The sequence below is a fragment of the Ictalurus punctatus genome, chromosome 8, assembly GCF_001660625.3.
Source record: "Ictalurus punctatus breed USDA103 chromosome 8, Coco_2.0, whole genome shotgun sequence".
In the NCBI taxonomy this organism is placed as follows: domain Eukaryota; kingdom Metazoa; phylum Chordata; class Actinopteri; order Siluriformes; family Ictaluridae; genus Ictalurus; species Ictalurus punctatus.
The window spans coordinates 14553387-14579628 of NC_030423.2; the positions used below are offsets into that span (position 1 = coordinate 14553387).

Here is a 26242-nt window from a genome sequence, read left to right on the forward strand (position 1 = left end):
GGGTTTGCAGTAATCAGGCCTGGTTGCATCTAGCCCAGCTGAACTCCAGTATGAATGCAGTTTCACAGATTTAGGGAATTAGTAACTATGGCAGCAAATACGTTTTCACACAGGCCCAGTTGGTATTGGATAGCTTTTTTGCTTCAATAAATTTACATTTACATTTATTCATTTAGCAGACGCTTTTATCTAAAGCGACTTACAAATGAGGAAATACAAGCAAAGTGATATATCAAGCAGAGAACAATACAAGTAGTGCTACCATACAAGATTCATAATTCAGTTCTAGAGAAGCAAAGTGCACAGAGTAGAGGTGAAAGAGTAAGTTAAAAAAAAAAAATAATAATGTGGGGGTTGGCATTTTAGTGGTTCATTAAGTGCTCATGGATGAGGTGGGTCTTTAGCTGTTTTTTGAAGATAGTGACAGATTCTGCAGTCCAGATTGAGGTTGGCAGTTCATTCTACCACTGAGGGACAGTTAGTTTGAAGGTTATGGAAAGGGACTTTGAGCCACGCTGAGTAGGCACTACTAAGTGTCAGTCGATAACCGATCGCAGATTGTGTGAGGGAACGTAAGCCTCAAGGGGGATGTTGAGGTAGGAGGGTGCTGTTCCAGACAAGGTCTTGTAAGTGAGCATCAAGGTCTTGAATTTGATGTGGGCAGCAACAGGAAACCAGTGGAGGGAGTTGAAGAGGGGTGTGACATGGGTTCTATTTGTTTGAAGATGAGGCATGCTGCTGCATTCTGAATAATTTGTAGGGGTTTGATGGAGCTGTCTGGGAGGCCCGAGAGTAGTCCAGTAGTTCAGTTTTGAGATGACAAGAGCCTGGATTAGTAGCTGTGTAGCCTGTTCGGTGAGATAGGGCCTGATTTTCTTGATGTTACACATAATGAACCTGCAGGATCTTGCAGTTGTTGAAATGTGGTCTGTGAAGGTCAAGCTATCATCAAAATTCACCCCAAGGTTCCTGACTGTCCTGGTTGGCTTCAGTGTGGTTGAGCTGAGCTGTACAGTGAGGTTGTGGTTGAGTGAGTGGCAGGCTGGGATGACGAGAAATTTTGCCAAGTTGAGCTTAAGGTGGTGTTCCCTCATCCAGTTTGAGATGTCAGACAGGCAAGCAGAGATTCATGCAGAAACAGATGTATCATCAGGCTGATAGAGCTGGGTGTCATCAGCATAGCAGTGATATGAGAAGCCATGAGTCTCAGTCACAGGCCCCAGAGATGTAGTATAAATAGAAAAGAGCAGTGGACCCAGAACTGACCCTTGGGGAACCCCATTTGTAAGTTGTTGAGTTTCAGAAGGCCCCCGCCTCCACAATACCTTGAAGGATCTGCCTGTCAGATATGATTCCACCCAGCGCAGAGCCATTCTGATGATGCCTAGGCCAAAGAGAGTTGACAGGAGGATCTGATGATTCACAGTGTCGAAAGCAGCAGAGAGTTCGGGTAGGATGAGGACAGATTATCTTGAGGTTGATCATGCTAGTCGTAAGGCTTCAGTGACGGAAAGCAGAGCAGTCTCCGTGGAGTGACTGCTTTTGAAGCCAGACTGCTTGGTGTCCAGGAGGTTGTTCTGTATAAGAAAAATGGAGAGATAAATAACTAACTATCATTTAAAAACTGTATTTTATGTTTACTCAGATTGCCTTTGTTTCATCTTAATTTTGTTTTAATTTCCAAAACAATTTAGTATGAGAGATCCACAAAAACAGAAGAAATCAAAATGAGGCAAATACTTTTCACAGCACTGTATGTGATCAGAGAAACTAATTTGTTTCACTGACATTCCACAACAGTAAATGTAATGCAAAACGGATAAAAAAGTACTGACGTAGGTCTTTATATCACGAAAGTCACTGGTCCACATCTCATCTCCCATGCCATGTTCAAGCACTGTGCAGAGCAACTAGCACCAATATTGCCAGATGTTTTTAGTGAGTCTTTGAGGTCTTGAAGCAAGCAAGAACAATGTACAGTTCCAATCATCAACCCGGTTCCAAAGTAGCTTAAGATCTCTGACCTGTATGACTACAGGGCAGTCACTCTGTTGTCCATTGTAATGAATGGATGCAAATGAAAATAATAAAGACCTTTGAGTGACTTATTCGTGGATATCATAAAAACATGACCAAGGACTTCTTGAGGCCCCTACAGTTTGTCTAGAGAGCCAACAGGTCAGTTAAGTAGTTATTAAATCTCTTATTCTTTCGGTTGCTCTCATTAGGGGGTCGCCATGCCATCTCCATTATTGAAATTCAGTTTATGACACATCCCTTCCATTTGATCTGGGCTTGGGCAACCCCCTTGGCTGGGTTTGGTGCCCAGCATGGTTCTCAAACCCATGATTCTGAAATGTGTTAAATATAGGCCTAAATTTCATCAACCAGCATCTTGACACAGCTGGCACATACGCAAGAATCTTGTTCGTTTACTTCAGCTTAGCCTTTAGTATGATCATTCCAGAGCTGCTGGACTTGAAACTCACAGAGCTCAATCTGCCAAACTCCATCTGCCATTGGATCATAGACTACATGACAGACAGACAGCAGAATGTGTGGATGGTAAATTGTATGTCAGGTGCAATATCCCTCAGCACTGGTGCCACTCACTGATGTGTGGTCTCCCGTCTATGTTTCTCCCTATACACCAACGATTGCACCTGTAAGAACCCATCCGTAATGCTCCTCAAATTTGCGGACAACACCACTCTTATAGGCCACATATCCAATTATGATGAGACGATATATAAACAGCCGGCGACCTGGTGCCACAATAATCTGGCCCTGAACCTCCCCACCCCCACCCCCCACATCAATTTCAGGAAAAAAAACAACCCCATTCATACTCAAATTGCTCTAAGGGACTCATGGAAATAGTGGAGTCATTCAAATACCATGGTACTGTCATTTAACGCAATCTCAAGTAGGACAGAAACATGGTCAGTACCATAAAAAAGGTTCAGCAAAGGCTAGTTTTCCTACAACAGCTGAAGAAATTGAATCTACACCAAGCAATACTGGTCCAGTTCTACACAGCTATCACTGAGTTCATCTTGACATACTCCATAATTGGTCCTGCTTCTGCTCAGGCCAAGAGAAAAACACAGCGAATCATTTGCTCTTAAGAAGAGATAATCGGGTAATGCCTGCTGTCCATCAGACAACTATACGAGTCCAGGTTACAGAAGAGTTCAGAGAATATCATTGCAGACCTTTCCCATCCTTCCCATCATCTATTTGAGCAATTGCACTCTGGAAAATGCTTCAGAGCAACTAAAACTAAGACAGCACATCACTCAAATCATTTCTTCCCGCAGGCAGTATCCTTTATAAATAAACTCTAAACTTGTCCATCGTGTTATACCTGTGTACCTGCACTGTGCCTTTTGCAACTCACATTTCCGTATAAACATTGTACTTTAAACCATGACTATCTATATTTGCACACTCTTGCCTTGTGTTTATAATTAGCTTTACTTGTACTATGGCAGAATTGTTGCAATGTTGGTATTGGAGGAATTAAACTCTTTAGATGTGCTCTTATAGGAAAATAATAAACATCAGCCACCATGAAGTTATAGGAGCACACGCTGTAGTGTTTTTCCTTAACTGTTTAAAAGAAACAAATTTCTGACACCATGTGGGAGGGGTTTCAGAGGCTGAGGTGGCCTGAGCATCGAGGAGTCTGTACTACAGTTTTGAAGTTAGCTATATGGACAAAAGTTTGTGGACACCTGACCATCATAACCATACCCATAATTATGTGCTTTCCTAAAAGGCTGGAAGCACACAATTGTATAGAATGTCTTTCTAAGTTGTAACATTACATTTTCCCTTCACTGGAACTAAGGGGCCCAAACCTGTTCCTGTATGACTGTGCCCCTGGGCACAAAGCGATCTCCGTGAAGACATGGGGAATGTCTCAACCATCTCCGTGAAGACATGAGGAATGTCTCAACCAGGTCCCTAATTCAGTAATCAGGGCACTGATCAGCGCTTAAAATAGGGCTGTCTCAATTGCAGAATCCTTCCAGTGGACTGGAACATTCACTCCATAAAAGATCCCACAATGCACTGCAAAAACCAGGGAGCATCGATGCTCACTATGTTCCCTTACTGGAAATGACATCACAGTCATGATTTCTGAAGCCTCTCAACGGGGGACGAACTCTCAGCCAACTTCCAGCAACGATACGTTTTATATACATTTTATGTGAGTCTAACGACTTTTAAGTGTAAAAAATCCACTAGTTTGTGTATGATTCTGCTTGACATATTATCAGAGAAATTCATGTGATTAACCTAACAAATTTATATTGGATATAAAACCTAAATATTTTTAAGTTTTTAATTTTTGGGGACATTTTACAACACGAGTACATAGTCATGTTGCAGGAAATTCAGTTATCAGTGTACCAATGTGTAGTGAGCCAGGGTCCTTACCAGTGCTGAACTTGTGTAAACTGATTCAGTACCTACTGAACGGAGCTGGTTGAGACATACCCATGGTTTGCCAAAGTTGGTGTGGAAGAAGTGAAAGTGGAGTGGCCTGCATTAAGCCCTTACATCAACCCCACTGAACATCTTTGGGATGAACTGGAACACTGACTGCACACCAGGCCTCCTCATGCAACATCAGTGCCTGACCTCACTAACGTTCTTCTGGCTAAATGAGCAAATCTCCACAGCCATGCTCCAAAATCTGGTGGAAAGCCTTCTCAGAAGGGTGGAGGTTATTATAACAGCAAAGGGATGGGATGTTAAACAAGCACATATGAATGTAATTTTCAGGTGTCCACAAATGTTTGGCCATATAGTGAGAGTCTTTTGCCACAATCTACTTTAATTACATTAATATTTTAATGTAATTTAAGACAAACAGAAGACACACAGATCAATTTTATATTTATTCATTCTGTGTAGCTATAAAGAGACATATCATTATTTGACTTTCTTTATGTGATTGATAATTTTTTAAACTTTCATAGTAACACAAATCATTATGATTTGAGACAAAACGTCTTGAACTGAGGATAATTATTCAACATTAAGATTCATTTAGCTGCATATCGGTATTCTCTACAGTGATATTTTCCAATAATAAACCCATATGCAAAATTGATTAATATCATTTATATTCAGCAGTAAAGCAGGATGAATTGTTAGTTATCCCTCTGTCATCATTTTTAATGCTCATTCATAATGAAATGATTGGTACTCATATTTATCCTTGGTAAAATAGCATAACATCAACATTATTTATTGATAGTTGCTTTTGTTGCATTGGTAATTGAACAAACATACACTTGCACCATCAATTTAGTCTTACAAAATCACACAAGAGCCTCACAGTAATTATGTCTTTATGAACAAGTACAAACAAGGGAGCTCTTTTCTTTTGGACTTTCAAAACTCTAAGATTACAAAGCTCTTTGTGTTTATTAACATAAATAAACTATCCAAATGCCCACAATCTCTCTCTCTCTCTCTCTCTCTCTCTCTCTCTATATATATATATATATATATATATATATATATATATATATATATATATATATATATATATATAAAAAACAGTTCAGAGACTTTGTTCAGAAAACCTTTAATAGTAGAATTAGCTTCAGCATAATGACATATTTCAATAAATATTTAATTATATACAGATACAGCAGAAATGGTACATTCCTTTTTTTTCTTCAAATTGCTCACATTTCTGTACAAGCCAAAAATATCTGCCATTATTTATGTTCATGCAAAATATTCTATGCTTCAGATTTAGAAATAAAAAAGAACACATTTGCTATTTTCTTTACTGCATAAAAGGGAATTGCACACTTTAATTATGATAATTAGCAAATGAAGAGGTGCACTTTGTGCCAATACATGATATACGCAAGTAAAACAAGAAATGAAAATATTGATTAAGGCCATACAAGCTTATGCAAAAAATGAACCCCCCCCAAACCTTCTCCAAGGCTTTGTGCCACAAAAAACAATCATGCCTAAAGTCACTCTCACTGCTCGACCTTCAACAGTTAGTAATAAAAAGGTATCAATAGAAAATAAGAAATCATTAAACAAATCATATCATGCCTCATAAACTGACCATTTAAAGAACCAATGCAAAGTTCTAATTGATATTTGCATGAGAGTTTGGCCTCATAAAGGCTTGGTTGCACATAGCAAATGTTTCAAATTGCACTGTCCTCATTTCCAAGTCACTATTAGTCCTCTATGAACTTCCAGTCTCTAGTACCATAGCTAGCAGGATCCGAATGTGAATGCAGTCTTAGACACACAGGACAAAACAGCAGTGTGAGTACGATAAGTGGCTTGAAGCATCGTTTATCATCAAGGGCATTTGGGGAAACAGCAACATTTAGCTAAGCATCAGTTATACAAATGCTGACAAGTGTTAAATCATTGTTGAAGATGTTCGATTTCAAATTTAATTTCACAGCTGACAGAAATGTATAAAGCCAAAATGTAAATTGTACAACATACTACTATATGAGTGGAACATCTCAATGCATGTCAGCATGAAGAAAGGAAATGATTCTTAAATTAAATGCTACATATCAAAAAGAAAATCTACACATCTAATGATAGTGAGAAGGAATCACTGATCAGTTTAATAACTGAATTGCTACAAATTCTGGAACTGACTGAATACAATGGCAGCTGTTATTGATTAAAACTGTGTCAGAATTCGCTCAAGTCAAATCATGTTCTGAACGGTTAAGGTACATAAAGAGAGAGGTTAGTACTTGTAACTTTCAGCAGGACTTTCATACATAAAAAAACTCTAAATAAATAAATGTGAGAATTCCTATGAATTTAACATGAGAGAGTGGCTCGGTGGAGGCGCACAGAACAACACGGTTTAGTATTTTTCCCATTTCCCCTGTCATGATTCAGTGCAGCACACAATTTTCATTCCTTGCACAAGCTGAATCATCTGTCCTGGAGCGAGAAGGGTGTTAAACCGGGTAGTTCTGCGATGATTGCAGTCTGACACACCATGCCAGTCCCACTCTAATGCAATATCTAATGCGACATTTGAAATATACTTAATAAATGAATAAATAATTAACCTTATGCAGTAATTACATCTCTTATTAATTTGACCATGTTTCCCCAGGCAATGCTACAAAAACTCAAAAATGATATAATGCAATGTTGTGATTTTTTGTTGTTGTTGTCAGATCTAACCAAGTTAAGGGATAAACAACCTACTGTCCAATGAGAAAGTTAGTATGCATATTTCTCATAAACAGATAGACGCTTTATATCAGGTACTCGCTTGCACAGCTGAATGGCAGTGGCAACGCTTTAAGGAGATTACTCTTTGGCCAAGAAAACAAATCAAGTGGATAAACAGAATGTAGAATGGAGCGAAAACACTGCACCAATGTCATGAACGGTAATGAATCATAATTCACACTGCCTCCAGGACCTTGCATGGGGAAAATGTACTTTCATTTCTGTCAAGAAAATAAAACATTAGCAAAGTGGGAAAATGGAAAAAACAAACCCCAACAACAAACAATGTGCATAATGTAAAGAAGGTAGCCTTGTCACGCATAGTGTACTGGGTGCTTCTTGAATGAATGAATGAATAAATGAATGAATGAATAAATAAATAAATAAAAGACAACATACATATAATTTTGGTAATGCGACCCTAGGCCACTTGAGGAAATAAAAAAAAAAACTAAAATAATTGCATATATTCTTATTGCATAGAGAAGCCAGATGAGGATGTAGTCCATGGAAGCATGTTGTAACCAAAATCAATATTTAAACACATTGCAAATTATTTACTCTGCTGCACGATACATACTTTGATTTAGAGTTAAAAGTCACAGTAATACACATTTGGTTGTTAAATATATATTTAAGTGTATGGCAGCACTGGCTGCTTATAAAAATAACACTTTCTGCTGGAGCCGATGTCAATGCAGAAAACAACATGATGCTGTTAAGGGGAAGAAAATTATAACTTTTTTTTCCCATGATGTCTATGCTGTGAAAATGCAAATCGATGTAGCTGAGAGACAAAAATACTTCTCATATGTTTTCCTCTTGTTTCAGTCATGTCATAATACATAGCTTGTAAATATGTCCGTTGTCTGAATAAATAAAGCAACAAAGGGTTATAGCCCAAAGTTTCTTTTTTTTTTCTCGTTGACCACAAAAGCTGAGGAAACATGGTACAGCAACATGCTGTTCACTTGGCACATAAGTAAATGACATAATTTGGACAAAAAATTCACACTGACCACAGCTGGTATATATAAACAATATATTTTTTGACGGTCACTCGTCAAGCTTCCACTGTTGATGTGACATCATGACAGGACTTTGTCATCATGACATCCTGTTTTTCTGGGCATTGACAAGTGCTTGCAATACATATATTGAAGCAAATCTAGATATAGATATATTCCAGTGACTCTTGCATTACTTATTTATGGAAGCACCAAACCACATGACGTTCTTTAAAACCTTTCAATTTTTCCAGTTATCTCTCTTGAAATAATTTGAGTTTTGTTTTAAATACTTGATATATTACAGTGCTGCATGTAATCTCCTTCATATTCCCATAATGCAGCATGTCTTCAAAAAAAAAAAAAAAAAAAAAAAAAACAATTTCTCCCAAGAGCAACATCCCCTTGAATTTCAGTTTGCTCAGAGGTTCTCTGATGTATCTGTAAAAGTCTAATATTTATGTTGCCATTTTTATTTAGATTTTATTTTTTTAGTAAATATATTGCCACATTCATATATCATGCATTTTACTGCATTGCTATTGCACAGGTCCAGATTATTCAGGAGAACAGTGAGGGAAAGGACAGAAGAAAGAAAAGGAATATGGAGAAATACCTCTGCTAAGGACTCGGCACTGAAAGCGAGTGAGTGCTGAGGAGAGGAAGTGGGCACAGGGGAAGTGGGGGTCGGTGGGTGCGACAGCGGCAGCTTTTTTAGCTTGGATCTCACCCTTTTCTCAGGAATATTTACTGCTTGTGAATATCCTCGCTGCGGATGATCTTGTAAATGATCCAGTAGAAAATGTTAAAAATGAGGAAGACGAGTGGGAAGGCGACCCGTGACACCGTGTCAATGCGCTTGGCGCGGCTGATGAAGAGCTTGCGCATCTCCTCTACACTCTTCTCAGGTGGCATGCTGGAGGCAGGCGCATTGTTGTTGCCCTTGATGGCCATGCCGTCTTTGGCCTGCAGACACGCAGGGCCCATGCCATAGGCGGCAAAGCTGAAGCGCCCTTCACCTGCATCCTCCTCCTGCAACACATATATCGACATACACCATCTGTTAGCAGTCCAAATGGCAGTTAACTACAGGTTAACATTCACATTTTAGCTTTGTCTTCACTGCTTAGTAATGCGTGTTCTACACTGAAAAAGTGAAAATATCTTGGTTTATCTAGTATTTCCTGTTATAGGATTACACTAAACCAAATATAAGATTAACCTATTTCAAGTCAGTTATACTACATTTCAAGCTTGTTCCATTGTCATATATTTTTGAAAATTTTACGCATTTAGTTCTAGAAAGAAGAAAAATTATCTGCCAAAAGAGTAAGACAATTTTATGTTTGAAATTAAACAGGTTTAGTAATCTTATATTTGGTTTATTGTAATCTTTTAATAAAATCAATACTAATACTAGATCAATTTAACTATATTCAAGCTAATTTAACTTGCTAAGATGTCATTTTTTTGCAGTGTATTCTGGCCCTGCTGTATATAATACTCAGGCCACCTAAATATTTTGATCAAATAGGCCTATATCATGTGACAGGATTTTGTGTGCCTGGTTCTGAGACAAATTCCATGTTTGTGACAGCGGGCCATCCCAAGCCATTTCTGATGATTTTACAGTAGTTTATCCTAACATATACATTTTTTTTTTTTAAACATGTAAATATAAAAAAAATTCTTAGGAGGTATATATGCAGATGGAAGTGCAAAAAAGAGATGTGACAGGGATTAGTCATGCTAATCATACAAAGTAAATATAATAGTAACCATTTTTAAACATCATCTTGTTAGTCTCAATTTGAAATAACCGTAATTTAAGCAGTGTTATAAATATATTTGTTTATTTAAAAAAAGTACATATAATTTAATAATGAAAAAGTGGAACCATGTTCCAAATTATTATGCACATGCCATTTTTGTTTGTTTTTCCTAAACAGTCAGTATGATTAAGGATTTAAAAAAAAAAAAAAAAATCCTCAACAAGTGGATGTTATGACAGGTGAAAGAACTGATAATGACAACAGCTTTATTGACATTTTGAAAAGAACGCAACATACATTGTTCCAAATAATTACGCAGAATGCAGTTTGAAAACAGTCAGTGGGTTATTATGAGCTCAAAACAGAAATCTGTCATATGTGCTGCATGGACAGATCATTTTTCAAAAAATAAACACAATTTAAAACAAAAAACCTATTTACAGTTCAAGTTAAATATTAATATATGAATCCTTCTTTGAGATGACTAACAACTCTCTCATCCATTGAAGACATTGTATAGTTTCTGCCTGAATTTCATTTGAGGATGACAGTATTACCTCTCAGAGCTGATTTTTCTGAGGTATAGTGCCACCCACCCTCATAGATTTTAAGGATGTTACACAGGTGCTCAATAGGATTGAGCTCAGAGGATGATGGTGGCCAAACCATAATTTTTTCTCCTTTTATGCCCATAGCAACCAAGGAGGCAACAGTGTTTTTTGCAGCATTGGATGGTGTGTTGTCCTGCATGAAAATAATTTTATTTTGGAAAGCATGATTCTTCTTTTATACCATGGCAGAAAATGGTCCGTTAGGAAATCAACATATCTTACAGAGGTCATTTAGACACCCTCAGGGACTCTAAACGGACCTACTATCTCACTTCCCAATATTCCATCTCAAATCATTACTCCACCACCTCCTTGCTGACATGGCAGTCTTGTTGGAACAGTGTGGCCATTCACCAACCATCCAGAACTCCATCCATCTGGACCATCCAGTGTAGCACAGCATTCGTCACTGAATAAAACTGTTTCAAAATTAGTCTTTATATATTTCCAAGCCCACTGCAAACGTTTCTCTTCATGAGCTTTGGTGAGGGGTGGCCGAAATGCAGCTTTATGCACAACTTCCACCCTCTGGAGGATTTTCCATCGAGCAGTTTTTGGGACTCCAGAGACACCAGCAGCTTCAAATACCTGTTTGCTGCTCAACAATGGCTTTTTTATAGCTGCCTTTTTAATACCATTAATTCTCTGACAGAAACTTTTGTTAATAAACCTTTATCTGACTGAATTGCTCTGTGCTCTCAATCACTCACAAATCTTTTGACAGTTCGATCATTTCTATTCAGTTTTCACGAAATATCAGTTGTTTTCATGCCTTCTGCAAGACCCTGCACTATTTCACGCGTTTCATCTTCAGAAAGATCTTTCTTCCTCCTCATATTGCATGAGAACTGTGACTTGCTTAATAATGTGGAACAACCTCTTTAAGTAGGTTTCCCTTTAACTAAGCTCACCTGGCAAACTAATTAACAAACCTGTCTGAGATTGACACCAGTTATCTAAAAAGATATGAGAAATAATACAAACAAACATTTTCTTTGAAAAACTAATGTTTATTTTACTGAAATCCTACTGATATGTCACTTGCATAATAATTTGTAACATGGTGTATTAATGTTCAAAAAGCCTTTAAAATGAATGTTACTGATCCATACACAGCATAAATACTGTCGTGTTATTGACTGGATTAATCCTATTTGGTTGAACTTATGCCATCCCTGCCACATTGTGAGGCTTTTTCAGACTAGGTGTGTTCATGGGAATTAATTATTGACATAGCAGGTCTGTAAGAGCAAGGGGTGTGATTTAAGGCATCATTTTTTTAATAGGTGAATTAATGGAACAACTACAGTACGTTTGCACATGCTTATTCGAGACTGAGCAGATGCTTAATATATGCAAACCCAATGCAAGTGCCAAGATTAATTACATTTTGGTACGCACTGATGTTTCACTACTTGCTAAAGCACAAATTGTTAATGCAAAGCAGGGTACTTATCTTTGTGCGAAGCTTGGTGCCCAGATGTAAACACTGAGAACTGAGATACGGTAAGTCTGCTTCGCCTTAGTGAGAGACCAGACGCGTTCTTTTTTTCTCTCCATGGCTCCATTTTTAGCCGCTTCACCCTCTTTTTGTCCTTGCCTTCTTTTTATTCCATTTCTATCCTTTAATGTGTGTATGGGGAAATGGAAGAACATACTCACATGTACGTGTGTGTGTGTGTGTGTGTGTTTACATTTCCTTTGCCCTCCAGCTTGGTGCACAGGTTTCTCTGTGATGCCGGGTGCAACGACCTTGCATTGTCCTTGAGCGCCGCACCATTTGTACCCATTACAGATGCTCCACTTTATTCCTGCTGCCATATGATTAATGTGGTGGCGTGGAGACGTGACATGGTGCTGTAAAGAGGAGCAGGGCTGCGGTGCTGTATCACTCCCCTGCTTTGTCCTTCGCGGTTCTGCTGGATTCATTAGCTCCCTCCGTAATTAAAATGGTGCCATTACCAAACACTGCAACATGCCAGGCTTCTTCCCAACCTCGCTGGCAGACAATACGATAAAAACAACAGGACGAAAAAGCAATATGCATCATTAAAAGCTCCTTTTAAAATACAATTACGTCACTGGCCATTAGAATGCAGCTCACTTCTGCATTTCAGAGGCATGAGCATCTGGTGCCATGTACCTCTTGGGTCTTTCAGCCACCATCCATCTTTTTGCTAGGGAGTGAGGCATCTATAGTCTCGCCTGAGCTCGTGTGATTAATATCACATATTAAACATCCGACTATGTGACAGTCAGTCAAAGCTTTTATCGCATATGCGCTTTAATATTTTTTGCATGCCATGAACCTCCTAGGAAAGCTTGTTTAGTGAACAATATGAAGACTGGGACTATGCATAATAAATCTGCACTCTCAGCCTGTGTTCCATTGCAATATATTAGATTTACATAACGTCCCCAACCTCTGAGTTTTCTATCGATTATTATTATGCGCTTCTGCATATGATTACACTGCATTTTACTACAAATGAAATGGAATAAAATAGGCATGTATTATGCAAATATACATAACAATTATGATTCTGTTGTGAATATATGTTTCCAAAATGAGATATTATTTTTGGTTTGAATTCCATTTGAAGCGATAACTCAAATTAATTATTTCAATTATGCTGGAAAGAAACAAAACATCCAAACAAACAGGAACCTAATGGGTTCTTGCACGCCAAGAGTTTTTACAGGCTGTCTTACTGCGCAAATCAATCTCACTCAATCATGTAATGTGCCACCACTTATTCATCCCTTCAGCACACACAACACACTTCAGCTAATCGTACTGTACTGATCATAACCAGTCTCATTTTACTGTCCATTCAAGTGGCCACAAGTCACAAACTTCTACATACTACAGTGCACCCCACCCGAGGACAGTGCAACCCAAAACAGTGGCTTAGTGATCTCTCCATTCTTATTTACTGTACATAAATACTCCTCACCTGTATCTGTGCTCAGGGCGGGTAAATAGCCGAGCCTGAGATAGGGGAAAGGAGACTATTCTGATTGAGTGCTCCATCTGAGCAGCAATCAACACTAACAAGTTGATTGATCACCATCAGTATGATACTCCCTAATCCTCACTTAACAAGGCAAAGGCTTCGCCTTCAGTCAAAAGCCTTTCAGATAGTTAGTAATGCTCTGGATGAGCATAATGTGGAGCAGCTGGGGACGACTGAAAATCTCATGTACCCTGTCGTGTCCCTTGTGTGACTACAGAGCTCATCGTTCCGATAGTCTGAGCCTGATGGTTACACCAGAATGTGTGCTAAAATTATACTTCTGCAGAAATCTGTTTGGGGGTTATTTTACTGCAAATTGTACTTTTTGTGGCCATCAGCCACAAAAAATCTTGATTGGAATGCAGTAAACACAACTTATCTTTGGGATTAAATTCAATTAAAATGTATAGGTTTGTGTATTTGTATGCACAGGTTGCAACCTATATTAAATACCACTTTAGAGATACACTTTTTGCACTGCAGCACAAGGCTTTGCTTATCTAAAAACCTCTTGTAAGCTGTTCCCACTAGATTAAACTTCCTTCTCCGAATGGAGATGCTTTTACTCCACTAGTGTCTGTCCAGCAGGGGGAATCCTGTGTCTACTCTGTGAGGCAGCATGAGACAAAAGGGGTTGAGTAAGCGCTTGTAACAGCACTGAGATGCAGCAACCAGTCTGAATGATGACCCCTGCAAGGTGCGATGGAAAGCTTGAGCCCAGCTGTGGCTCACCTCTGCCAGCGAGCTTCATTAAGAGAGGTGGTGATAGTGTTTCAACCCTGCTGCTACCGCTCAGTCTGCTCAACATCGATCATGTCACTGCGCTCCACCGGACAACTGGGACACTACACCGACAACATACACAGCCATTTTGTGCCTCAGATGCTATACGTTGTATACTCTTGTATAGCATACAACTGGTATATCACACAGTATATCAGAATTTTGTTATATGCATTTTTTTAAATATATTGTGCAAAAAGCCAAAGAGAATGGCCAAAAAATGGTGTGAGCAGATTTATTAAAAAAATCTATTTGAATGCTAGAAATCATATTTCAATGGTGGTCCTAATTGAAACACATGCAAACTTGATAACGGCAAAAGTTAAAAAAAATATACAAGCAAGTTTACTAACACGGTCTAATGGAGGAACACGTAACATCCGTCTCTAAAAGAAGAGAACACAGGGTGGTGTCTATGCAGAGATTAATGAATTTAGCGCTAGCAATATGATCTAATGCAGCCTCAAAGTCACATTGGGAATGACTGTGTGTGCAAATTAATAATTGACATTTTGTAAGCCTGTTTCCACTGTTTAAAGACACTAAAACCAAAATGTTATTAATTTTTTTCAATATTATAAGTTATTACTTAATATTACCAAAGTAAATTGTTAATACTTGATATCCGTTACATGTTTGCACAGGCAGAGCCAACAGCATTTAAAGGCAGCCTGTGAAAAGGTTTTCTTTATATATTTAATTAGGAACAGGACTGGAAAATACTTGAGTGATTGTACTTTGTTACTATAGTTTAGTATTATTTTTATATAGGTTGCTTGAGTATTACTGAAATGAGATACTTGTAGTCTTTAAGGTTTCTTGTGTGCTCATCCAGTTCATGACTGCACATCAATCCAATGGCTCAGTTTAGTATCCAATCATTTTTTTTAATGTAGAAAAAAAACCTATCAAGAATATTGTTAATTTGACCATGACCTTCTCATGCGACACAATGTAGTTAGTGCTCTAGCTGTCCGTGTGTGCTTGAAGGCACTGGACTAGCCACCCTGGCATTACCTCAGTAAAATGTTACAATATGATGGAGTAAGCAATTCAGTACTAATTTGCTAACATTAACTGGCTATACTTAAATATGTTAGCCTGTATTCTTTGCTAATGCTAGGTTAGACTAGCATTGATTCCAGTAACTAAAATAATTGGCTAGGCAGCAAGTTAAATTCTAGCTAATGGTAAATATTTCAAACTTAGAGAGACTGAATGATGTTTTCAGATCAAATCATATTCTATCATTATAAGATATCTAATGCAGTTAGTTTTCTCATGACAGTTAAAACATTTCCTTTTAACTTTTTAATATTTGAGTACTTAAAGTACTTATTTAAAAGTAGCATTTTTTTTTTAATTTCACCAAGTAAGATTTTGAAACATGATCTATACTTTCACTTAAGTCTAATTTCTCTAATTTCTCTACATTATTTTATTTTGTATTCACATTGTATTTTGAACACTTTAAATATATTATTTATCCTTGATGAGTAAATACACATAAATTTCTTTAAGACCTGAACTCACCAGATCCCTCATTTGTTTCCTTCCCTACATTTCATGACATCATTTACACAACTATTCTCTGAAAATTCCCAGCAACATGCCTACACAATATAGTTGGGATTGATCAAATTACCTCATAAATCAGAGCCAGAAAAGAAACAGTCTTTTTTATTTTTAGTTTTTTCTTTCTTTCTTTCTTTCAGTAAAGTTTAGAACATTTTAGTAAATTTTCTGCCAGATTTACAAAACTTTGGGAAAGTCCCATTTTTGTAGTCGCGTGCATATCAGCTGTAAAGTGCAACACACATTCCCAATACAGCTCATTTGTATGTAGTGACACCTACAAAACTCCATAAATGTTAGTCAGGTTATGAGCATACAAATGAATGATCAGGGTAAAGACTGAAAGGCAGAAGTGGACATTATGTTGACTCACTATGCCATTAAAATACGTAAGAATATGTAATAATAATAATAATAATATTAAGTGAGCTTATTATTATTATTAATAATAACAGCTGAGGCATTTGTTTACAGATTATGGCCATACACAGACAGACTGACCTGTCCTCCATTTATATGGTGCCATTTCGTTTGTCATAAGTGAATAATTTGTTTTATCTGTCTTTATTTAGGGGTTTATGTTGCCTCACATGGTTTATTTTTCATATTGTTTAATTAAAGCCAATAATATAAAACAACTGGGTTTTATAAAATGTTCTTTATGGTACTCTCAGTCCCTGACCTAGTGAACTGGCATGAGAATGTGTCTTTGATAGAAGCTTATTTCTATAAGTTGCTCTAGATAAGGGCATCTGCTAAATGCTGTAAATGTAATAAAATAAACAATTTTACCTGTCCACTATATTCCATTTATAAAAGTGTAGTAATCCATTCAAATTATATGATTTGAAGTCGATGATTTGAAGCTGTGGTTTACATTAGTTAGTATTCTTATCCGTAAATTTACACACACTCAGGAGCAGGAGTAGGATGTGAATGTTTCCAAATTTAAGGGAATATTCATGCATACCAAATTTCTTGTGCAACCATTCATATGAACAATTAACAAATATATCTATTCGTATCCAGTTTGAAAAATGAGGCCCATTGTTACCATCGAGTTGTGGGTTATTATGTCAGTCGGATTTTTAAAATAGTATACAGGTATATAAATTGTATAATGATTTCTCTAACTTAATTGAATGTTTTTTCTTTAGTATACTCTCTGTGAATATTCTATATCCTCTGCACATGCCTAAAATACTGTAGTTCTTAGTTCTGCTAAAATGCAAACTAATATTTCTAGCAATATCACTTAGATTCCCATGACCTTGTGCAAAAGGTTGCATCTTGTATTGGATAGTGAATCTGGAGTGAAACAGCAGGATTTGCAGCTTGTGCTGTTAGCAGGTAACTGGTGAATAATGCAGGATGAGATCAACTGAGTACTTTCTCTATGTTGGATTTACCTGGAGATAGCTGGGAGAAGAGTACATTGTTGTTATCTGCACCTATTGGGTTATGGATCAGAGTAGGATTCAAGATTTAGGTATAGCCCTATTTTCTTTTTAAACTCTGTGAATAATTGTAAATCCTCACATGGCAAAGACAGCCAGCTTACAGAGTGGCTACATTTCAGCTTTCCACCACTTTACTAATGAGATACTTTTCAGTTCATAGGATTTAGCAATATACGGTTTAAGGATTTATATTAATAGTATTTTAAATTATATTATTCTGGTGTTACAATAAGGTACAGGGGCTATAAGGATACCATTAGTTCTATTAAAAGTGTCTCTGCTGTATGTGTTAAAATATAACAGGATTAGGTGATTTACTGTCCTATATTTCCTGGTATACACTACAGTATGGTTAACAAGGTCCTTTGTTATCCCCCCCCCCCCAAAAAAAAAGCTTAATTTAAGCTTTGTCCAATGTTTCAGATTTTCGTTTTTGTAATGTCACACATCATATGCATTGGGTACAACTATGTACACAACACTTGCAGTATTCAGAAAATGTTTTCGTGGAGGATTTTAACAATTTTTGTACCATTTCAAATCTTCCGTTTTTGGCAAAAATACTTGAGCATGTTGTTGCCTCTCAACTATGTAAGCATCTTACAATTAACAACCTCTTCGAACCACTTCAGTCAGGTTTTCGAAAACTTCACAGTACTGAAACGGCGTTGGTCAAAGTTACCAATGACTTGTTGATGGCCTCTGATTCTGGCGCTACATCCATTCTTATTCTTCTTGATCTTAGAGCTGCTTTCGATACTGTGGATCATGGTCTTTTACTTACCTGCTATGAAAATGTTTTTGGTGTGTCCGGGACAGATTTAAACTGGTTTAAATCCTATTTTACTGACCATTACCAGTTTATTTCTATGGGTCTGACACAGGTCTGACACAAGCTCTGTGCTCACTGGTGCTCCTCACGGTTCAGATTTAGGCTCTTTACTTTTCAATATCTATCTATCTCCACTTGGGCATCTGCTGCGATCGCTCAGCTTCTATTATCACTTTTATGCTGACGATACCCAAATCTACAATCACTCAAAATCTGGTGAAAAGCTTGATGTTCGTTTTCTTTCTGACTGTATTTCTGAGATAAAAACATGGATGAATAATAATTTTCTGTGCTTGGACAGCATGAAAACCGAAGTTATGCTTATAGGCTCCGTCATCAAATTTGCAAAGCTGGTCCACTGTCTTTGTTTGTTGATGGCTCTGTTCTAGAGACCCAAAGTAAAATGAGGAACCTTGGAGTAATTTTTTTATACCAGCCTCACATTTGATTCTTTTGTTCAGAGCACTGTGAAGGCATCCTTTTTTCACCTCAGAAATATAGCTAGAGTGCGCCCAATGCTAAACTTCTCTGTGGCTGAAAAGCTGATTAACTCATTTGTTGTCACTCGGCTGGATTACTGTAACGCCGTTTTAGCCGGAGTTTCTAAATCCACAATCAACAAATTGCAATAAGTTCAAAACTCTGACGCCAGGAGCCTGACGGGAACCAGGAAATGTGAACATATTACTCCTGTTATGGAGTCCTTACACTGCCTCCCGGTCAGGTTCCGTGTCGATTTTAAGATCATGATATTGACATACAAGGCACTACATGGCTTGGCTCCGCTTTACTTATCTGGTTTATTAATCCCTGTGCTCCTCACAGTGCAATTTGTTAACTGTTCCACAAACCCACCTAAAATCTATGGGTGACAGGGCTTTTTCTGTCTATGCTCCTTCACTTTGGAACTCTCTTCCTCCTGAACTCAGGAAGCTCAGACTTTTGGCATTTTTAAAGCTCTACTTAAGACACACTTTATTAAACTTGCATTTGACTGCTGATGTCTTCTTTTATTAATATTATTATTTTATTATTATTATTAAGGTTGTTGTTGTTCTTATTAACTTTTATGATTTATTTTTCTGTGTATTGCTTATTTTGTGTACAGCGCTTTGAGAAGCTGCTTTTAAAGGCGCTTTATAAAATAAAGTTTATTATTATTATTATTGCAGGGCCCCTCACCAACACTATACAAACGAAGGAAAATAATTAGGAATTAAATATCTAAACAAGCAAAATTATGCAAATAAACTAAATAAAAAGTCAATAAATAAAATGCCATGGCTAGTAGTAACATTCTAGCAACTTAATGTGTTAGCCTAACAGTTCTTCCTCTAGATACTAGCTGGCTGATTAGTCACTAAATTTTTCCATTTCAATTACATCAACAAAACAGAAGTAAGAAAGGGGACAACTAACTAAATCCAATTAATCAGGACTAAACCCTTCATGATCACTGCTTCTTTGTGCTGTTCTGATCTTTGTTACCTAAGTTAATCACATAAACTGCAGTTTCTATTCTTTTCACAATACAAGGGAGCATGATATGTAAAGCTTTTTGCCAATTAATTGGTGTTTTGCATATCTATTTAAAAATTATGAAGCCCACTTGTGGTCTAGAGGCTCTAAGCTATCGCTTATACTGCTTATAAAAAGAAACGGTCCTGAGTATTTCTGTAATCATTAATTAGATGAATTCTTTGTAATATGGGTATTTGTCCAGCAGAAATCTGGACCATCTAACCCAAAAAGAACTGCTGTGGTTGCAGGTTTTCATCCAGTCAAACAGGATACACACCTAATAATTATTTGAAGATCAAGGTGAAATAATGAAACAAAGGGAATCAGGTGTAGCTCTTGAAATGAAAACCTGCAGCCAAGCCGGGCCTTTCCAGATAATTTTGGACTCCTGTCGACCATCATTTGTCCTGCTAGGATTGCAAGCGGGTAGGAAGCTACACTCTAAATAACGAAGCTTCCTAAGTTAGCAGTTTTCAAGCAAGGTAGAAAGATATCACTGCCTGATGTCTAAAAGGACGCATGTTTATTTATTTATTTATTTATTTTTTAAAACACAGCACTGTTGTACACTGTTGAATCTGATGTTAGAAGATGTTGATTAAATTCATATAAGAGCTCTGACAGTAGTTACGGCTACAAGGAAGGCTCATACTGGCTTGGAAACACCTTATGTTTTGGCTGAGGTAAGGTTGAGTGAGTTCAGAACAAGCTTGAAAACTATTTTATTAATCAGTTATATTAATATAGAACTATTACTGCTCAGGTAAAATAGTTTATGTAACCATGTTTATATTTACTGACTCCCATATGTAAAAGAATGGGATGAAATGAATGTTAGCAGAGAGTCTAATATGTAAGGAATAGAAATTGATGGGGCATGCTGTTACTGTTACCACTCCAAAGTTTATAAAGATTATTCTGTCACCAACCTCTTTTCTCTCTTTCTGGTGAAGTTAAAAAAAAGCTTATAAGGAAAAAAAAACACAGCTTGTCATGTTATTAAAAAACCTCAGAAAACAAAGTCCTCTGTTCTGAAGACTTCCTGTGGTGGAAAACTTGAAAACGTACTGACTGTTACAACGTGCTGACATATAATTAAACTAATATTAAATAAATATCTCATTACAGAAAATTTCACCATATCAATGATTATAATTTTCTCTGTGTTAATCACTTTTTTATCCATTAAATTAGTAGTAGATTATCTGGAGTATCATACAAGTCCCTCTGAATTAGTTGTTAAAATAGAAACAATAAAGTATGAGTGCATTAATGCTATCAGTGTGCTCCATCCATCCATCTTATATCCTTTAGGGTCACGGGGAACCTGGAGCCTATCCCAGGGAGCATGGGGCACAAGGCGGGGTACACCCTGAACAGTGTGCTAATCCATCCATGTCATCGCAGGACACAATTGCATACACATTCACAGTAGCATGTCTTTGGACTGGGAGAGGAAACCAGAGTACCTGGAGCAGCACGGGGAGAACCTGTAAACTCCGCACACAAAGGGCAGTGGTGGGAATCAAACCCCCAACACTGGCGGTGTGAGGCAAACATGCTAACCACTAAGATTTTAGAGTTCAGATATAAATATAGTTATTATATTTATTATACTACATTGTTCTGGTTGCACTATTTAGAATATTATTTTCTTGTGGGTTTAATAGCTTTATCCTATTGGTAGGTGTTAGGACCAATCATGATTAAACGTGTATGACGGTGTGAGAGTGCACTGTATGCCTGTGGGTTACACACAGGAGTGTGGATAGAGCATTATGAAACCTGTGTAATTCTGAATGGGCTAAGCATATCTAATTGTGTATGGGTGCAAATTAGACATATACTTCTATATGTCATCGACGAGTGCAGCATATTAACAAGAGCAAAACAGGCATACAGTGCACTTTCAGACTCACACAACACACAGTCATGATTAGTTCTGATACATGCTTATAGGATTCACCTAGGACAAGAATATCCTATATAGTAGGATAATCCAAACATACAGTCTAATAAATATAAAAAGTGTATATGTTAATGGTTAATAGTTAAGGTTAATAGTATTTTAACATCACAAAGCACAGCCCTAATTGGTTATTTTACATACTGGCAAGTTTGTCATCAATTCCAAAGCTTAAAAATAGCTAAATAGAATTGAAAAACAGAGCAGAGGCAATTAATTTAATGCTACATGAGACGCCTGGCCTCCCCTAAAGTTTCATTATGTTCAAATGAAATGTTTGTACAGGGTGTCCCAAAAGTCTCCATACATAGGGGAAATTAACTCTTAATAGCAAAATGTCTTTTTCATACTTTGTTTATATATATATATTTCAGATAGCCTTTAAGAATGACTTTGACAGAAGAAGAACGTACTGAAATCATTCTCATGGTTGGATCAGGAAGCTGTCGCAAGGTTGCGATGGAATTTATCAGGAAACATGTCAAGCACATCACACACATGATACTGTTGCCAAACTTATTAACAAATTCAAAAAGACTGGAAGAGTTGCAGATCAACCGAGAAGTGGACGTCCACGAACATCCACTGAAGAAGGCACAACCGATGTGGTGCTGGAATACATAGTCCCCTATGTATGGAGACCTTTGGGACACCCTGTATATTAAATGTACAAATGTGTCTATATTATTCATCACTTTTGGTGAAATTAAATAATTTAGTAAATCAAATGATAAAATACCTCACTGCAACTTCAATGCGCTGTTCGTTCATTTAATGCAAGGTTAAATATTTCAGCACCAGTCAGACTCGAGTACTATAGTGCTCAGTAACCTGATCCATATTCTGTTATTTTATCATTGTAATCGGTAAATATTGTAAATCAAGCGGATAAAGTTGTGTTTGATTATTTGATGTGTTTTCTTCATTTATAGGTCTAGATAGCTAGCTGTCTTCTTCTGTAAAATTGAGTTAGTTAATTAGCAGCTTAACGGGCAGACAATTTTGTCGACCTGATTTTCAAAAGGTCTTCTGATGCTTTTACTTATGAGGAAATACTGAGAATTAAACAGGAGGCCAGAGCAACACATGAAACAGATCAAATAGAATGCACACGCACATACAGTATATGTCAAAAACAGACACCTTTGCTGCCCCTATTTTAAAAATCACCAGGCGCCACTGGAGCAGAGAATGGAAAAAGGCTGCTGAAGCAATAAGTACAAAAAAGTACAGGTTATATTATCTGCATGGGCTATGAAGTTGACATTTGGCACGTTTTATTTAGCATTGGGTGTTTGTCTGTAATTTCATTTTAATTGAGTCAAGCAGGTGCTAGATTGTTTCTCTGTATAACTGTTGGCAGGTATGGGTCATAAAAGGTCTACTGGGCATGCATGTAGGTATTTGCAATTACCTAATTTCTCCATAATGATGAGAATACATAGCACAGAATACATATTTTTTTTATTGCTGAGAAACTTAAGTGTTTTAAGCAAAACAACAGAAAAAGAAAAAAAAGGGGTTACAGTGTAGCCATAGCATTATTTAGCTACAGTACAAGCCATAAGCCAATGTGTGTGTGTGTGTGTGTGTGTGTGTGTGTGTGTGTGTGTGTGTGTGTGTGTGTATGTTTCGTCATTTTTGTTATTTTTATAATCTCCAAAAATGCATGTATTTCATATACAACCCCAATTCCAAAAAAGTTGGGACAGTATAGAAAATGCTAATAAAAACAAAGAGGTGTGATTTGTAAATGTACTTTGACTTGTAATTAAACAAAAAATGTATAAAGGCGTTTTCAAGATATTTGATGTTTTACCTAATCAACTGCATAGTTTTTTGAAGGTAAACATTTATTTTGAAATTGATGCATGCAACAGGTTCCAAAAAATTTATGACAGTCTCCAAAACAGGCCTAATCCTTCAAGAGCAAGGATGGGTCGAGGCTCGCCAATCTGCCAACAGATGTGTCAACGAATAATCAACACTTTGAGAAGAACATTCCCCAAAGACAAATTGGTAGGATTTGGGGCATTTCACCATCTACAGTGCACAATATAATGAAAAGATTCAGGGAATCCGGATAAATGTTGGTACATAAAGGTCAAGGCCGAAGATCACTTCTGAATGCGCATGATCTCTGATCACTCAGACGTCACTGTCTTAAAAACCATCATGAGTCTGTAATGGATATCTTGAAATGGGCTCGGGAATACTTTGGTAAATCTTTCAGTCAACACCATTCACCTCTGCATCCACAGATGCAAGTTAAGGCTTTACTATGCAAAGCAGAAGCCATACATCAACACTGTCCAGAAGCACCGCCGACTTCTCTGGGCTCAGTTTCATCTGAGATGGACAGTAGCACAGTGGAATCGTGTTTTGTGGACCGACGAGTCAACATTTCAACATTTCAGCGCATGGTTCCGTAAGCAGAGAGTGCGGGTGCTAGCATGGCCTGCCTGCAGCCCTGACCTGAGAATGTGTGGCACAATATGAAGCACAAAATAAGGCAACGAAGGTCCCATACAGTTGTGCAGCTGAAGAAATACATAATGGATGAATGGGGGAAAAATTCTGCTCGCAAAACTAACCAACGGATGATTTACCCAAATGAAGTGCCCAAATGCTTGTGTTATTTAAAGAAAAGGTGATGTTACACAGTGATAAACAGTCGACTGTCCCAACTTTTGTTGAATGTGTTGCAGTCATTACAATTGAAATGAGCATATATTTTCAAAAATAAATTAAATTCACCAAATAAAACATCAAATAATGTGTTAATAATGTGTTTTCAATATAGTACATGGCAAATTGAATTTTCAAATGACTCTTCTTGTTTTTTTTTTTGCATTTTCCATACTGTCCCAACTTTTTCGGAATACGGAGGCTGTAGCTTCTGTTCACCTTAACATTCTATTTCCTGCAGTGTTTGTGTGTGCGCATGTGTATGTATGTGTGCGTCTCAAAGAGAGAAGTTCAATGTACCCCACCATTTTTATCAATTTGTGAGTTCTCTGTGTGTGTCAAGTTCACTGTAAGATCCCATCCACTTCAGTGTGTGTGTGAGTGTGGCTGTGTGGGTTCGGTCACCTTTAGGTGTCGTCTCCTCCTGTGGAAGCGCAGCAGCTCTTTGTGCTGGCGAGCGATGAAGTTGACAGCAGCATACTCCAGCAGAGCTGAGAAGACAAACAGCAGGCACACAGCCATCCAGATGTCAATGGCCTTCACATAGGAGACCTGTAACAAAGACATGGATGTAGATTATGTTAGCAATGAGACACAGTACAGTGAGCATGTCAGTGTGGAGTCATCGTAAGTCATTTCCTTAGACATAATTCACAACTGAGGCATTTGCGCTTTTAAAATGGTGCCATGTGTCATAAAATATGACAATTCTATTCAACAATTCCTCCAAAGCCATAGAGAGAGAAGGAGATAAAAGCAGTCATCTTTTTTTCACCCAAAATAATGTGTCACTGAATAAAAACACAGCAAGGTTACATTTTAATGTATTATTGCTCCTAATTCTTCACAAGTCTGCCTCTTAGAGCATGATTAATCATCAATGACTAATGCCTCAGGACCAGTGGGGTCGGCAATTAAGATATGCCGTGATTATATGTCTTCAAAAAAATTAGGAAAGGTGAAAAAAAAATTACGCGTCTGTCTTTCAACCTATTTCTTGGACTGGATAATTGAGTCTGAAATCCGAGCATTAAAATATTTCCACAACACATTTTTCATGTGTTTGGAAAAGTGAACTGGTTAAATTCACATGATTATGCATGATGGTGATAATGCAAAACACAAAGAGAAGAAAAAAGAGCCAGAAAGCACAATGTAATTTGTTGCAATTTTTCAAAACTGACCCGTTAATGCATATGTCACAGTTAACTTAATTATAAGGTATTAAAAAACCATTAAATGGACAACAGTGACAGGTCCTGTAAATAAACAAGATGTATGGAAAATATACAGAAGAACAAAAGAATGCTTCAAAACAGCAGGGATACCTTTCCTAATGAATTTATTTATAGAAATATCATAATTTAACGGTTTTAACAGGACTGCTTTTTTACTACCCCTCTCCTGTCAAAAAAAGCCTACTCATAATAGTGGTGCCAGCTAGGTACACATGGAAAACAGATCATGTCGAAAATAATAATAGATTTCTGTAAATAAACACAGGTTTGGACAGACAATATAAGTAAGAAAAATATCATAATTTATTTTCAATCTTAAATAACCATCTAAAAAATAGTCTGCATAATCAGCTAGGTGTACGTTTTACACTATGTCTTTGAAACTTGGAAATTGAAATTTACAACCAGAAAGATACTAATGAATAGGAATATGTCTAGTTAGTGCAATGGGCCACAGTATATATATATATATATATATATATATATATATATATATATATATATAC

The 26242-nt window shown here is 37.2% G+C and overlaps 1 protein-coding gene across 4 annotated transcripts in view; it reads right to left on the reverse strand.

Moving 5' to 3' along the window:
• Positions 1-5595: 5595 nt before the first annotated feature.
• Positions 5596-26242, reverse strand: part of glra1 (glycine receptor, alpha 1) — a 57890-nt gene continuing 37243 nt past the window's right edge. For 2 of the 4 annotated variants that reach the window (XM_017474634.3, XM_017474635.3), the window contains 2 exons: positions 24904-25050; positions 5596-9305 (listed from right to left, as the gene is read on the reverse strand). In XM_017474634.3, coding sequence (XP_017330123.1) covers positions 9021-9305; positions 24904-25050 — 432 coding nt within the window. In that variant the 3' untranslated portion in view covers positions 5596-9020. The other 2 variants (XM_047157204.2, XM_053682149.1) reach the window with 2 other exon arrangements.